Here is a 16,130-nt window from a genome sequence, read left to right on the forward strand (position 1 = left end):
AAGATGGAATATGAGGTGTTGCTCCTCCTCTGGCCTCAACGTGGCAGTAGAGGGGGCCGTAGAGAGAGAGGGTTGAGGCATGGGGCAGATCAGCCACCACTGTATTGAAGGTGAGGCAGGATTGAGGGGCCGAGTGGCCTGCTCCTGCTTTCTTGTGTTGACTCTGAGAGGGTGTCGGAGCGGACATCGTCCTCTGACCGCTGAGAGCGGCCCGGCCCTGGACCCTCACTGCCCGGTTGAAGAGGAACTGTGGGTGTAGGGACCCCCCCCAACCCCAGGCAGGCCCACACTCCGGGCCCTTGGTGGAGCTTTACCCTCCCGAGGGGCACAAAGTTAAGAACCCGCCCTCAGTTCAGGAGAACTCCCAGCTCCCTCCAAGTCTAGAACTGGCAGCAGAGGTCAACACCTGAAGTCAAGATCGAACCTGGGTCGCTGGGGACTGTGAGGCCGCATCCCTGCCTACCCAGACCAGCCATCATCTCCTTGTTACCTGTAGACGTGTCTTGTCTCCGGACCCTCGACCTGCTCGCTGTGGACTCCACACCCAAAATTTCACGAGGGATGTGTGAACTCACATCCAGTCCCGTCCACCCGTATCAGTGTACATCAGCTCCACTTACAGATTCACTCTGTATCTAACCCACACTGTCCCTGCCCTGGGAGTGATGGGATGGTGTGGAGGGAGCTTCACTCTGTACCTAACCAACACTGTCCTTGCCCTGGGAGTGTGTGACAGGACCATGCAGAGGGAGCTTCACTTTGAGGTAAACACAGAGTGAAGCTTCGTCCACACCATCCCATCACTCCCAGGGTGAGGACAGCATGATTTAGATACAGAGTACCTGAGGGCATAACTTTAAGGTGAAAGGGGGAAAGTTTAAAGAGGATGTGCAGGGTAATTTTTTTTTGTCACTGAGTATGTGCTTGGAACAAGCTGCCAGGGGTGGTGGTGGAAGCAGATCCGATAGTGGTGTTCAAGAGGCTTTTGGACAAATACATACATGGTTACGCAGGGAATGGAGGGGTAGGGATCACGTGCAGGCAGAAGGGATTAGTTTAATTTGGCATCATGCACGGTACAGACATCGTGGGCTGAAGGGCCTGTTCCTGTGCTGTACTGTTCGATGTTCTAACCCGTGCTGTCCCAGTCCCTGTAAGAGTGCGATGAGACAGAGTAGAGGGAGCTTTACTCTGTGTCTAATGGGAGTCTGACATTGGACGGCGTAGAGGGAGCTTAACTCTGTGTCTGACCCCGGAGTGTGAGATGGGATCGTGTAGAGGGAGCTTCACTCTGTGTCTAACCCTGGGAGTGGATGGGACGGTGTGGGGGGAGCTTCACCCTGTGTCTGACCCCGGGAGTGTGTGATGGGATGGTGTAGAGGGAGCTTCACTCTGTGTCTAACCCTGGGAGTGGATGGGACGGTGTGGGGGGAGCTTCACCCTGTGTCTAACCCTGGGAGTGTGTGATGGGATGGTGTGGAGGGAGCTTCACTCTGTATCTAACCCGTACCCTGGGAGTGTGTGATGGGACAGTGTGGGGGCAGCTTCACCCTGTGTCTGACCCCGGGGGTGTGTGATGGGATGGTGTAGGGGAGCTTCACCCTGTGTCCTCACCCTGGGAGTGGTGTGATGGGATGGTGCAGGGGGAGCTTCACCCTGTGTCTAACCCTGGGAGTGTGTGATGGGACAGTGCGGAGGGAGCTTCACTCTGTGTCTGACCCTGGGAGTGGATGGGACGGTGTGGAGGGAGCTTCACCCTGTGTCTGACCCCGGGAGTGTGTGATGGGATGGTGTGGAGGGAGCTTCACCCTGTGTCTAACCCTGGGAGTGGATGGGATGGTGTGGAGGGAGCTTCACCCTGTGTCTGACCCCGGGAGTGTGTGATAGGATAGTGTGGAGGGAGCTTCACTCTGTATCTAACCCGTACCCTGGGAGTGTGTGATGGGGACAGTGCGGAGGGAGCTTCACTCTGTGTCCTGACCCCAGGAGTGTGTGATGAGACGGTGCGGAGGGAGCTTCACTCTGTGTCTAACCCTGGGAGTGTGTGATGGGACGGTGCAGAGGGAGCTTCACTCTGTGTCTAACCCTGGGAGTGTGTGATGGGACAGTGCGGAGGGAGCTTCACTCTGTGTCCAACCGCTGGAAGTGTGTGATGGGACAGTGCGGAGGGAGCTTCACCCTGTGTCTGACCCTGGGAGTGTGTGATGGGATGGTGCAGGGGGAGCTTCACTCTGTGTCTAACCCTGGGGGTGTGTGATGAGACGGTGCGGAGGGAGCTTCACTCTGTGTCTAACCCTGGGAGTGGATGGGACGGTGTGGGGGGAGCTTCACCCTGTGTCTGACCCCAGGAGTGTGTGATGGGATGGTGTAGGGGAGCTTCACCCTGTGTCTGACCCAGGGAGTGTGTGATGGGACGGTGTTGCGGGGGGGGTGGGTGGGGGAGCTTCACCCTGTGTCTGAGACCCTCCCTTTGCCCCAGTCCGAGCCCTGTGCAGCTCGCTCACACCCAGCCTGCGCTGACGCTGACTTTGTCCCACAGGTGCACCCGTTGTTGCTTCGGGAAAGAAGGCACGAGCCTTCCTCGAGGACTAAGCTGCTTCGTCGGACTGTCAGCGTCCCAGTGGAAGGGAGACACGCCGACCACGGTAGGACCACGGCAGTGGTTGTATCTGCCCCCTTGTGCCCCTCTCACCCCTCCTTGGTTATCCCTCCCTCTCCACCCTCCCCTTCTCGGTGTTGCTGGTGGTGGGAATGAGGCGACCGGGTGTGAGCTTGGGGTCTGAGCTCAGGGGGGACTTCTGACGCATCAAATGGACCTCCGTCATCTTGAAGTGGGACATCCGCCTGACCCCCCTACATGGGGTTCCATGAGTGTTGACACCCTGGGCATGCCAGGAGGGGCAGTGCCCACCTTGTGCTCACCACAGGGCACTGTGACCAATGATGAGAGACTGGGATCCATGACCAAGGCTCCTGTTTGCACCCACCTTCTCCCCCTGATTGTTTGGTTGTCTCCTGGTGGGACAAGTATCGGGTGACTGTTACATTCCCACATTCCGGCAAGGGTACAGTGTGGTTAACCCACTCCCCCCCCCCCCATACCTCCGTCTGAGGGGCAAACTGATGACTTTCATCCTTGCCCCTCTATGTGTGTGTGTGTGTGTGTGTGTGTGTGTGTGTGTGTGTGTGTGTGTGTGTGTGTGTGTGTGTTGTGGGGGGGGGGGGTGGGTTCTCATGAAGACCAGGGTGAGAGTGATCTTGCGATCAGATTCCAGGCTCCCAGGAGTGTGGCGGTTGGAATTAGTGGTGTGGACACAACTGGACTTGGAATGGGGAAGCAGGATTTGACCCATTGCAACTCTCTCTGCCCTCCTGAGTTGTCAGGAGAATGGTTGCCTTCTGTGCTGACGGTTATTGGCATTGGTATATTATTGTCACTTGTACCGAGGTACAGTGAAAAACTTGTCTTGCAAACCGATCATACAGGTCAATTCATTACACAGTGCAGTTACATTGAGTTAGTACAGAGTGCATTGAGGTAGTACAGGTAAAAACAATAACAGTACAGAGTAAAGTGTCAGCTACAGAGAAAGTGCAGTGCAATAAGCTGCAAGGTCACAACAAGGTAGATCATGAGGTCAGAGTCCATCTTATCGTATAAGGGAACTATTCAATAGTCTTATCACAGTGAGGTAGGAGCTGTCCTTGAGCCTGGTGGTATGTGCCCTCAGGCTCCTGTATCTTCTACCTGATGGAAGAGGAGAGAAGAGAGAATGTCCTGGGTGGATGGGGTCTTTGATTATGCTGGTTGCTTCACCAGGGCAGTGAGAAGTATTGACAGAGTCCATGGAGGAGAAGCTGGTGTCCGGGATGCGCTCGGCTGTGTCCACACCTCTCTGCAGTTTCTGCACCCCTGGGTTCTGGTGACATTGGTTGTGTGTTTGGCTCCCCGATTCTCGGTTAATTCTGGGGATCTGGGCAAGGGAAGCATTGATTGCCCGTCCCCAGTTGCCTCTTGAGGAGGTGGTGAATCACCTCCCTGAACCGCTGCAGTCCGTTTGGTGAAGGCGCTCCCACCGTGCGGTTGGGGAGGGAGTGCCTGGATTGGATCTAGCGGTGATGAAGATCCAGGCGACAGAATTCCAGGTCAGGATGGTGCAGGACGAGGAGGGGAACCAGCAGGCAGTGGTGTTCCCTTGCATCTGCTGCCCTTGCCCTCTTTGGAGGTAGAGGCGGTGGGTTTGCCGGGGGTTGCTGTGGGAGTAGCCTGGATGAGTGAGTACGGTGCATTCTGTGCTGGTACTCACTGCAGTCACCGTACACCAGTGGTGGGAGGGGTTCACCAACACCCCGGCCACCTGTCGCTTCTGCGGCCAGGAGGAGACAGTGTACCACGTGTACGTGGAGCGCACGAGGTTGCAGCCCCTCTTTGCGTATCTGAAGGGGCTGCTGCTCAAGTTCTGGCTGCACTTCAGCCCGATGTTGCTGATCTACGGTCACCTGGTGCGGCGCGGGGCGGGTCGCACGGAGGATCTCCTGCTGTGTCTTCTGCTGGGCCTGGCCAAGCTGGCCATCCATGGGACGCGGCGGCGGGCGGCTGAGGGTTCCGGCCGGTCCGCCTGCCTGCCCGTCTTCCTTGCTTACGTGCGCGCGCAGGTGTCCTTGGAGAGGGAGCTCACGGTCTCCGCGGGCACCCTGGTTGAGTTCTGCACTCGGTGGGCCCCTCAGGGGATTGCGTATCTCGTAGACGGTGAGAATGAGATTCTTACCTGAAGTGTTGCGTTAGCGGGTGTTGTGTTGTGTGGTGTGTTTTGCTGGTGTTTAGTTTGCATTCTCTTACTGTAGTTGTGTAGCTGCTTCGTTTGTTTCTTCTCTTCTGTATTAGTTGTAGTGTGTTGACACTGGTTGTCCTTTCGTCATGGTTTTAGTTAATAAATGTTTATATAATAAAAAAAGTGGTGGGAGGAGGGGGGGTGATTGGGCTGGTGGATGGGGTGCGAGGTGAGCAGCTGCTTTCTCCTGGGTGCATTCAAGCTTAGAGTCACAGGGACAGTTCAGAAACAGGCCCTTCGGCCCACTACATCCATGCTGACCTTCTTGCCCAACTACACTTAATCCCATTTGGCCACATCAGGACCCTTCCATGCCTCACCTATTTAAGTGTCTGTTTAAATGCCTCTTAAACATAATCATTGTATCCAACTCCACCTCCTCCTCTGGCAGCCCGTTCCAGATATCAACCAGCCTTTATAACTCTTTCCTCTCTCACCTTGGACCCTTGCCCTCTTGTTTTTGATATCCCTGCCACAGGAAAAATAGATTTTGACTACCTGAGACAAAAGCAGACAATGCTAGAAATACTCAGCAGGTCCAGCTGCATCTGTGGGAAGAGAATCAGGGGCAGTCAGGACAGGGAGGGAGACAAAAGAAGCTCGATAAGCAGCAGGGATGGTGAGCGAGGGGGAGGGGAGGGATAAAACCAGGGTAACGACCGGGATGAGCTGTAAACAAGGTGATCTGGTCACTGAGTGAATGGGAGCAGTCGGAGAGTGAGAACAGGGACAGAAGAATGTGGGAGCTGTGAAATGCAGAGCAGGGGGACATGCCCGGCAGGTCAGACTGGGAATGCCCTCCACTCCCAGAGGGAAAACTAACAAGCTGAGCCGATGTATTGGTATTGGTTTATTATTGTCACTTATACAGAGGTACAATGAAAAACTTTTGTATACCGATCGTACACATCAATTCATTACACAGTGCAGTTACATTGAGTTAGTACAGAGTGCATTGAGGTAGTGCAGGTAAAAACAATAACAGTACAGAGTAAAATGTCACAGCTACAGAGGAAGTGCAGTGCAATAAGGTGCAAGGTCACAACAAGGTAGATTGTGAGGTCAAGAGTCCATCTCATCGTATAAGGGAACCGTTCAATATCACAGATGGATGACTGATACAGACAGAAGTCAAGTTGCCTGAAGTTGTAGAACTCAGTACTGAGACCAGAAGGCTGCAAAGTGCTCAGACAGAAGATGAGGTGCTGTTGCTTCAGCTTGTGTTGGCACTCACTGTGACAGTACAAGGGGTCACAGGATGGAGAACTAAAGTGGCAGGCAACGGGAACCTGTGGACTGAAGGCAGCTTTTCCACACAGTGATCACCCAGTCCGTGGGTGGTTTCTCCAGTGTAGAGGAGACCACATTGTGAACATTGAACTGCAGTCCTGGAAGAAATGCTGGAGGATCACCGCTTCACGTGGAAAGACTGTTTGGGTCCCTGGATGGTGGGAAGGGAAGAGGAGAAAGGGCATGTGTTGCATCTCCTGTGGTTGCAAGGGATAGTGCTGTAAGAAGTGGGGTTGGTTGGTGGGAATGGAAGACTGGACCAGGGAGTTGGGAAGGGAACAGTCCCTGTGAAATGCTGAAAGGGGAAGAGAGGGGAAGTTGTGCCTGGTGGTCGAATCTCTTTGGAGGTGGTGTAAGTTGCAGAGAATGATCTGTTAAATGAGGAGATTGGTGGGGTGAAAGATGGAGACCGGGGAATGGCATCCTTGTTCTGTCCCGGAGGAGGGGGTGACGGCAGAGGCATGAGAAATGGATGAGATGTGGTCAGGGGCTTTGTTAACAGTGGTAGAGAGAAAGCCGTGGTCCAGGAAGAAGGAAGAATTTTCAGAGGCACCTGTATGGAAAGTCTCTTCATCGGAGCAAATACAATGGAGATGGAGAAACTGGGAGAGTGGAATAGAGTCCTCACAGGAGGGATGGTGAGATGGAGGAATCCAGACAGCTTTGGGGGTTGGCAGGCTTGTAATGGATGTTAGGAACTCGCCTATCTCCTGAGATGGAGACAGAAAGATCCAGAAAAAGAAGGATAGTCAGAGATTGACTATGTGAAGATGAGGGCAGAGTGGAAATTAGCAGCAAACGTAAAGGAATTGCCAAGTTCTACTTGAGTACAGGAGGCAGCCCCAACACAGACATTGATGGACCAGAGATGTTGTTGAGGGAGTGGGCCCAGGTAGGTGTGAAACAAAGACTGTTCCATCCACTGTGTGCGTCCTGCCCTGGTTTAACTCCCCAAGATGTACCACTTTGCATTTGCCTGAGTTAAATTCCATCTTCCTGCCCCTTGCCCACTTTCCCAGTTGATCTATAACCTTAGACAACCTTCTTCAGTGTCCACTATACCACCAATTATAGTGCCATCTGCTAACCTACCAACCATGCCGCCTGTGTTCTCATCCAAATCATTGATATGTAGGCAAACAGCAGGGAATCCAGCACCGATCCCGGCGGCACACCACTGGTCACAGGCCTCTGTTCTGTAAAACAACCCTCCACTACCACCCGCTGCCTCCTACCACCAAGCCAATCTTGTATCCAATTGGCTAGCTCACCCTGGATCCCATGTGATCTATCCTTCCGAGCCAGCCTATCACGTGGGACCTTGTCAAAGGCCTTGCTAAAGTCAATGGAGATGACCTCTACTGTCCTGCCCTCATCAATCCTCTTGGTCACCTCTTCAAAGAACTCCGTCGAGTTTGTGAGACGTGATTTCCCACCCACAAAGCCACGCTGACCATCCCTAATCAGTCCTTGCCTTTCCAAATGCAAATAAATCCTGTCTCACAGAATCCCTTCAAATGACTTTCCCACCACTGATGTTAGGCTCACGGGCCTGTAGTTCCCTGAGTTATTCTTGCTGCCCTCACACTACACTAGCCATTCTCCAATCTTCCAGTGCCTCACCCATGGCTAACAAAGATACATAAATCCCTGCTCGGGCCCCACCGATCTCTTCACTTGTTTCCCAAAACATTCCACGATACTCCTGGTCGGGCCCTGGGGATTTATCCACCTTTATGCATTTCAAGACCTCCAACACCTCCTCCTTCATAGTGTTGAAATGCTCCGGTATATCTCTGGTCCCCTTCATCTAGGCAAGTGGAGAGTATTCCAACACACTCCTGATGTGCTTTGTAGATGGTGGATAGGCTTTAGGAGGCAAGTCACATAGAACGTAGAACAGTACAGCACAGGAACAGGCCCTTCGGCCCACAAAGTTGTGCCGAACTAAACAAAACTAATTAATGAAATCGTTAATTAAACTAATCCCTTCTGCCTACACAATGTCCATATCCCTCCATTCTCTGTGCCGATCTAAGAGCCTCTTAAACACCTCTATTGTATCTGCCTCCACCACCACCACCCCTGGAAGCTCATTCCAGGCACCCACCACTCTCTGTGTAAAAAAAACTTGCCCTGCATGTCTCCTTTGAATTTACCCCCTTTCACCTTAAATGCATGCCCTCTAGTATTAGACATTTCGACCCTGGGAAAAAGATACCAGCTGTCTACTCTACCTATGCCTCTCCAGAGAAAACAACCCAAGTTCTGGTCGCCCCATTACAAGAAGAATGTTGAGGCTTTGGAGCGAGTGCAGACGAGGTTTACCAGGATGTTGCCTGGATTAGAGGGTATGTGCTATAAGGGGAGGTTGGACAAACTTGGGTTGTTTTCTCTGGAGTGGTGGAGGCTGAGGGGAGACCTGATAGAAGTTTATAAGATTATGAGAGGCACAGAAAGAGTAGACAGCCAGTATCTTTAACCCAAGGTTGAAATGTTTAATACCAGGGGGCATGCATTTAAGGTGAAAGGGGGTAAGTTCAAAGGAGACATGCAGGGCAAGTTTTTTTACTCAGAGAGTGGTGGGTGCCTGGAATGAGCTTCCAGGGGTGGTGGTGGAGGCAGATACAATAGAGGCGTTTAAGAGGCTCTTAGATCGGCACACGAATGTCCAGAGAATGGAGGGATATGGACATTGTGTAGGCAGAAGGGATTCGTTTAATTAACGATTTCATTAATTAGTTTTGTTTAGTTTGGCACAACTTTGTGGGCCGAAGGGCCTGTTCCTGTGCTGTACTGTTCTACGTTCTATGTGACTTGCCTCCTAAAGCCTGTCCACCATCTACAAAGCACATTAGGAGTGTATTGGAATACTCTCCACTTGCCTAGATGAAGGGGACCAGAGATATCCTGGAGCATTTCAACACTATGAAGGAGGAGGTGTTGGAGGTCTTGAAATGCATAAAGGTGGATAAATCCCCAGGGCCCGACCAGGAGTATCGTGGAATGTTATGGGAAACAAGTGAAGAGATTGGTGGGGACCTAGCGGGGTTTTATGTATCTTTGTTAGCCGCGGGTGAGGCACTGGAATATTGGAGAATGGCTAGTGTGGTGTAGTGTAGATATTGGAGGGATGTGGACATTGTGTCGGGCATTCAATTACTAGTTTAATTAGTTCAGCACAACATGGTTGGCCGAAGGGCCTGTTCCTGTGCTGTACTGTTCCATGTTCTATAGAAATATGAGCACATAATGCAGTAATAAACAGGAACTGCTGGAAACACTCAGCTGGTCAGGCTGCATCTGTGGAGAGAGAAACAGAGTCAATGCTGCAGGTCGATAATCTTTCAACGACCTTTGGATGCTGTTCTGATTTATTTGGAATCATCAGCATCTGCATCATTTTGCTTCTGGATGTAAGGATTCAACACATGAACACAGAGTCAAGCATACAAGACATGCCCAGACAGACACGAAAACACACAGTAGTCACGTACTCTTATCCGTTCTCACACAGTGTACATGCTCAGAAAAGTGCACTTGTAGAGAGAGAGAGAGAGAGAGATACTTGGGTGTGTGGAGAGACGGAAATGCACTGTGCACAGCTGTACATAAATGTGGGAAAGGACAACGCTGGAAGTTGACGGGAATGCCAATTAGAAAGAGTTGGCCATGCGGAAACTCTGGGGGAAGAGAATAAATGTAACGGCGTTTATTTGGAGGGGTTAATTCGCCACCCCTCACTCATTGTCCCTGACAGAGAGCTGCCCCCAAGATGCAGCAAGGGTGCCAACATGTGTGATGTGAATGGTCATAAAGAAGCAGACCCTTCGGCCCATCGAGCCTGTGCTGACCATTAACCACTCATTTACACCGATCCCATTTATCCTTTCCACATTCCTATCAACTCCTCCCAGATTCCACCCCTCACCCACGCAATTTACAACGGCCAATTAACCCACCAACCCGCACGTCGTAGGGACGTGGGAGGAAACCGGAGCACCCGGGGGAAACCCACGCGGTCGCAGGGAGAACGTGCAAACTCCAGACCCACAGACAACGCCGGAGGTCGGGATCGAACCCGGGTCTCTGGAGCTGTGAGGCAGTAGTTGTCCCCGCTGCACCACTGTGAAGACAGGTGAATTCAGCAGTGACCTTCATCCCCTGACAATGGGAAACAAAGACAGAGAATGAGGGCATATAACAGGAGCAGGGAGACATCAGACTAAAGACACAAGAAGAAAGAGACGGCATTCAGTCCCACATGCCTGCTCCACAATTCAATCTGATCACGGCTAAACGTTTCCGCACCACCATTTTCGTACACATAATTCATATCCCTAATATCCAAAAATCTACAGCTGGTGCTCCTGAATATACCCAGTGACAGATCCTCCTCAACCCCTGTGCAAAGATCCACTCACCCACATGAGTGAGGAAGAACGTTATCCCGGTCCCAGTCACAGGGTGAATGTTGTCTCCGTCACGGCATGAATGTTGTCATGGTCCCGGTCACATGGTGAATGTTGGCACGGTGTCTGGTAATGGGCTTGGTGTTAATGTTGTCGTGGTCTCTGGCCTCGGGGTGAATGTTCTCCCGGTCACAGTCACGCAGTGAATGATGTTCCGGTCACGGATGTGGAGCAAATGTTGTCGCGGTCTCCGGTCACGGTCACAGGGTGAATATTGTCATGGTCTCTGGTCACGTTCATGGGTAGAGTGTTGTTCACGGACACGGAATTAATGTTCTGATGGGGACAGTCACGGGGTGAATATTGTCGTGGTCTCTGGCCTCGGAGAATGTTGTCGTGGTCTCTGGCCTCAGGGTGTATGTTGTACCAGTCACGGTCACAGGGTGAATATTGTCACGGTCTCCGGTCGCGGTCACGGGTAGAATGTTGTCCCAGTCATGGACACAGTCACACGGTGAATGTTGTCGCAGTCTCCGGTCACGGGGTGAATGTTTTTCCAGTCTCTCCAGCCAGTCATGGTAATTATTTGAGGAAAGGCAATGTGGCGAATGTGTGGTACCCGGGTGAGGTTTTATCACCGAGTCCTACTGTGCAGAAACTGGCCCTTAGGCCCATCGAGTCCGTGTCATCCATCAACCCTCCATTTGCACTAATTGTATCGTAATCCCCACAGTCCCATCAACTCCCCCCAGATTCTACCCCTCCCCTACACACCAGGGACAATTTACAGCGACCAATTAACCTCCCAACCCGCATGTCTTTGGAACGTGGGAGGAAACCGGAGCACCCGGGGGAAACACACCCGGGAGAATGTGCAAACTCCACACAGACAGCGCCGGAGGTCGGGATCGAACCCGGGTCTCTGGGGCAGTGGGGCAGTGGCTCTACCCGCTGCGCCACCTGTTCATCCTTTTCACATCATTGTTATATCTGCTGGAGGTTTGATTGATGCCGAGGGCTCTTGACACGGTGGGTGTGGAGGAGATGTTTTTCTCCTACAGGAGAATCTAGAATTGGGGTGGGGAGGTGGGATCATGGTTTAAAAATAAGGCGTTGTCCCTTTAAGACAGAGAAGAAGAGGTGAACCTTTTTTCTCTGGGAGGGCGGTGAGACTTTGGAACGCTTTTCCTCGGGCGGTGGACACAGAGTCTGTGAGTGTTATTAAGGCAGGGATGGTCAGGATCCTGATGAGCAAGGGGGCAAAAGGTGAGACTTACTGCCAGGATCTTCTCGAATGGCAGGGCAGGCATGAGGGCCTGAGTGGCCTTCTCCTGCCTGTGCGATCCCGGGTCATGGGCATTGTGGTCTGTGGGATCTTGCTGTGCGCAGGCCGGCCGCCTTGCTTTCCCGTATGACGGCTCGCGTCCCTTTCTGACCGGACTCCCTCGGCACGTCGGATGTGAGGGAAGGCTCCAAATAAACGTGGGTCGTCTCACCGCCCCCCTCCCTCTGTGCACATCCACCTCCACCCCGCACCTCCACCCCCCACCTCCCCTTTGGTCAGGGTGTGATTTTCCACCACCCCACCCCCCACGACAAGCCAGGTTCTGGGAAACCTCTTGGCCCCCTCCCCACCTCCCCTTCCCATTGTGGCACCCAGGAGCCAATCACAATCCACTCAGGAGCAAGGCCAATCTTCCTCCCCTCCCTCCCCCTCCCCTCCCCTCCACCCCTCCCTCCCCTCGCCTCCATCCCCTCCCCTCCCTTCCACACCTCCATCCCCTCCCCTCCACCCCTCCATCCCCTCCACCACTCCCTCCCCTCCCCTCCTCCTGTCCCCTCCCCTCCCCTCCACCCCTCCCTCCCATCCCCTCCACTCCCTTCCACCCCTCCCTCCCCTCCCATCCCTTCTCCTCCCCTCTGCTCCCCTCCCATCCCCTCCCCTCTACCCCTCCCTCCCCTCCCCTCCACCCCTCCCTCCCCGCAGTCTCGGCACCCGACAGACCCCGACCTCCGCCCTCCCCCGTCTCCATGGAAACGGGCTACTTCGAGCGGGAGTGCGCCCCCCAAGTCCGCGCGGACTCTGGGGGGGGCCTTCTGGCGAGGGCTGCCCGTGGCTGGGCCAGAGACACAAGAGACCATAAGATATCAGAGTAGAATTAGGCCATTCAGCCCATCGGGTCTGCTCCACCATTCAATCATGGCTGATTTTCTTTTCTCAATCCCAGTCTCCCGCCTCCTCCCCATAACCCTTAACCCCCTGACCGATTAAGAACCTGTCAACCTCTGCCTTAAATACACCCAATGACTTGGCCTCCACAGTCCTCGGTGGCCACGAATTCCACAGATCCACCACCCTCTGGCTGAAGAAATTCCTCTTCAGTTCTAAAGGGACATCCTTTTACTCTGAGGCCATGCCCTCGGATCATTGAGAGAGACACAGAGAGAGACTCCCCTTCCAATCCTAACCAGCCTGTGCACACTGCTCCTGATCTGTGATTAAAACGCAAGCATCGTGCCAGCCCGTTTTTTTTCCTCTCTCTCCTCTCTCTGAAATGATTGGAAACCATGGCAACCGGCCTACAGATTTGACGCGGGGAGTGAGCAGAGAAGGGCCGGGAACTGTTGCTTCTCTCTCTCTCTCTCTCTCTCGTTTTCTCTCTCTCTCTCTCTCCCTCTCTCTCTCTCTCTCTCTCCGCTCTGGGTTCAGGCGGAGGAAGCTGGCTACTCCTCGTTGCCTGCAAGCCATCTTTATCGGCTCATCCTGAAGCACAGGCCGGGTGATGCAGTGAGAGGCCTCTTCCCCTGTCGCTGATGTCGAGGAGGCCAAATTAATGTTCTGATTTTCTGGGGAGATTAAAAAAGGAGCCTCTTGCTCTGACGAGAAGGCAAACGGAGCTCAGGTGCGAGGCGAGCAAGAGAGGACCAAGGCTGAGGACTTCGATGGCTCTCGCCAATGGAGGCCGGTGGCTGACAGAAGGCGTGCCCTCCCGCCCCAACTGAACATCCCACGGAAGAGGGCGGGAGGGGGCGGGGGGGGAGTTGGGGAAGGAGGGGCTTCGGCGGGACTGTCGCGTCCTGCGGACGACGGAGAGGAGGGAGGGGTCGTTGAGAGACCCCGGCGCCCGTTTCCCTCCCATTCCCTCCTCTTCCCCCCCTTACCCCGCCTCCCCTCCCCTCCCATCGCCACTCCCGGTCCTCCGCCGGGGAGAGTTCTGGGATTCGCCTGAGGATTGGACCAATCCTGAGGTAAGGCCTCGTGGAAGGTTCCGGCGCGTGGTGCCACGGCAACTGACAGTCCCTCCTGGGGGATTGTTGCGGGGAGGGGGGAAGGGAGGGGGCGGTCGGCAGGGGGGAAATGGCAGGAAGAGTTCCCTCTCTCCGGCTGGGCTGCAGGTCCAATCGCTCTGAGTTCCACCTCAGTGCACTGCACCTCCATCACTCTGGTGTTGGAAGGTGGCCCCACCCCACACCGTCACTAGATCACGGTCTCTGCAAGTCCCCAGGCGCTCGAACTGATGAGGGAAACCGTTCCCCATCCAATATCTCCAATTCCCGATGGTGACATCCCGTCAGACTTGTCCCCATCCCGCAACGCACCTCCGTCTCACCGCCCTTCCAAATCAGCTTTGTGACCACAACCCCAGGGCTCTGAGACCAAGGAATCCACTCCCTCACCCTCTCCCCCAACTATTTGAGGCGGCACGGTAGTGTAGCGGTTAGCACGCCGCTATTACAGCGCCAGCGATCAGGGTTCGCTTCCCGTCGCTGTCTGTAAGGAGTTTATACGTTCTCCCCGTGTCTGCGTAGGTTTCCCTCCGAGTGCTCCGGTTTCCTCCCACATTCTAAATACGTATGGGTGGGTTAATATGGGGGTTTAAAATGGGCAGCGCGGACTTGTTGGGCCGGAAGGGCCTGTTACCGCGCTGTAAATACAATTTAAAAAATTTAATTAAATTTATTCCCCAACTCTCCCTCACCCACTCCCCGGTCACCCTCCACCCCGACTATGCCCCTCTCCCTCACCCTCTCTCCAACACTGTCCTGCTCTCCGTATTCCTCAACCTCAAACCTTCCCCCTCAGCCTCTCTCCCACATTCTCCCTCTCTCACCCCCATCTCCCCCCTCTCCCCTCACTCTCCGCCTCCCTCTACTTCTAATCCCCTCTTCCCACAGCCCCTCTCCCCCTTCTCTCCCCCTCTCCGTCCGCCCTCTCCCCGTCCCCCTCCCTTCCCACCTCTCTACCCTTCTCCCCCTCTCCCCCCTCCCCATCCCTCGTCTCTCACCCTTCTCTTGCCCCTTTCTGTCCCCTCTCTCCCTCCCTCCCTCTCCCTCTCCCTCCCTCTCCCTCTCCCTCCCTCTCTCCCTGCATCACTCTCCCTCCCCTTTCCCTCTCCCTTTGTCTCCCTCCCTCCCTCTTCCTCACCCTCTCTCCCACGCTCCCTCCCAACCTCCCTTCCTCCCTCTCTCTCTCCCTCCTTCCCTCCCTCCCTCCCTCCCTCTCTCCACTAAAACTCACCTTTAAGATGTCCCTCAGAGTCAAGAGAGGACAGGTGAGGGAGGAAGATGGTAGAAGGGGGAAGGGGACTGAGGGAGGTAGATTGGAGAACACAGGAGATAAAGGTGTGGAAATGATGGAAGGTGTAAGACGAGAAATGAGTGGGTGAAATTGTGTGGGTGTGTGTGGGCGCATGGGAGTGCGTGTGTGTGAGCATGTGTGGGTATGGGGTGAGTGTGTGTGTGTGTGTGTGTGTGAGCATGTGTGGGTATGGGGTGCGGGTGTGTATGCCTGTGTGTATGTGGGTGTGTGTATGTGTCCGTGTGTGTGTGTGTGTGTGTGTGTGTGTGCGTGCGTGCGTGCACGTGTGTGTGTCCGTGTGTGTGTGCATGCACATGTGTGGATGCATGGGTGTGTGCATTTGTGTGTGTGTGTGGGGGGGGTGTGTGTGTGGGAGTGTGTGTTGGTGTGTGTGTGTGTGGGAGTGTATGTGTGTTGGAGTGTGAGTGTGTGTGTGTGTCATGAATAGAACCCAGAACAAGGACAGGCCCTTCGGCCCACAGTGTCTGCGCCGACCACGACACTAAATCCCATCAGCCTCTTAACTGTCACCATCACATCTGCCTCCACCATCACCCCTGGCAGCCCATTCCAGGCACCCACCGCCCCCGGTGTAAGAAACCTGCCCCGCACATCTCCTTTGAACTTTCCCCCTCTCACAAATGCATGGCCTTTACTTCAGCCGCGAGGTATTTGTCTGTGGTACACAGTGTAGTGGGGCCCTGAGTCGACCCTCGTCTTGCTCTGTAAGGACCTTGAGGGGAGGTGTAGGGTGGGAGGGCAGGGGAGGGCAGGGGACAGCCGTACCGTGGTCCCACCCAGCCCCCACCTCTCCCCCGGTGGATGTCAGACCATCCATGGTGGGGTCTCCAGCAGGTGAAGGGCCCAGGGTAAGCCTCAGGCCTGTCTAGTCCTGTCACCCACAGTCTGGGGTCACTGATGCCCTGACCAATGCCCCCACCGTGAGCTGAAACTGCCGTCACTCTCGCAAACGTGCCAGGGTAGCTACTTGATCCCTCGAGATCCCTCCCCACTCAA

General features: G+C 54.3%; 1 protein-coding gene across 1 annotated transcript in view; it reads left to right on the plus strand.

Moving 5' to 3' along the window:
- LOC127585866 (ras/Rap GTPase-activating protein SynGAP-like) overlaps nucleotides 1-16,130 on the plus strand; it is a 469,283-nt gene that overhangs the window by 157,035 nt on the left and 296,118 nt on the right. The window contains 1 exon segment of the mRNA XM_052043571.1: nucleotides 2,540-2,645. Within this exon segment, the coding sequence (XP_051899531.1) occupies nucleotides 2,540-2,645 (106 nt within the window).

Source organism: Pristis pectinata, chromosome 34 (genome assembly GCF_009764475.1).
Source record: "Pristis pectinata isolate sPriPec2 chromosome 34, sPriPec2.1.pri, whole genome shotgun sequence".
Classification (NCBI taxonomy): Eukaryota; Metazoa; Chordata; class Chondrichthyes; order Rhinopristiformes; family Pristidae; genus Pristis; species Pristis pectinata.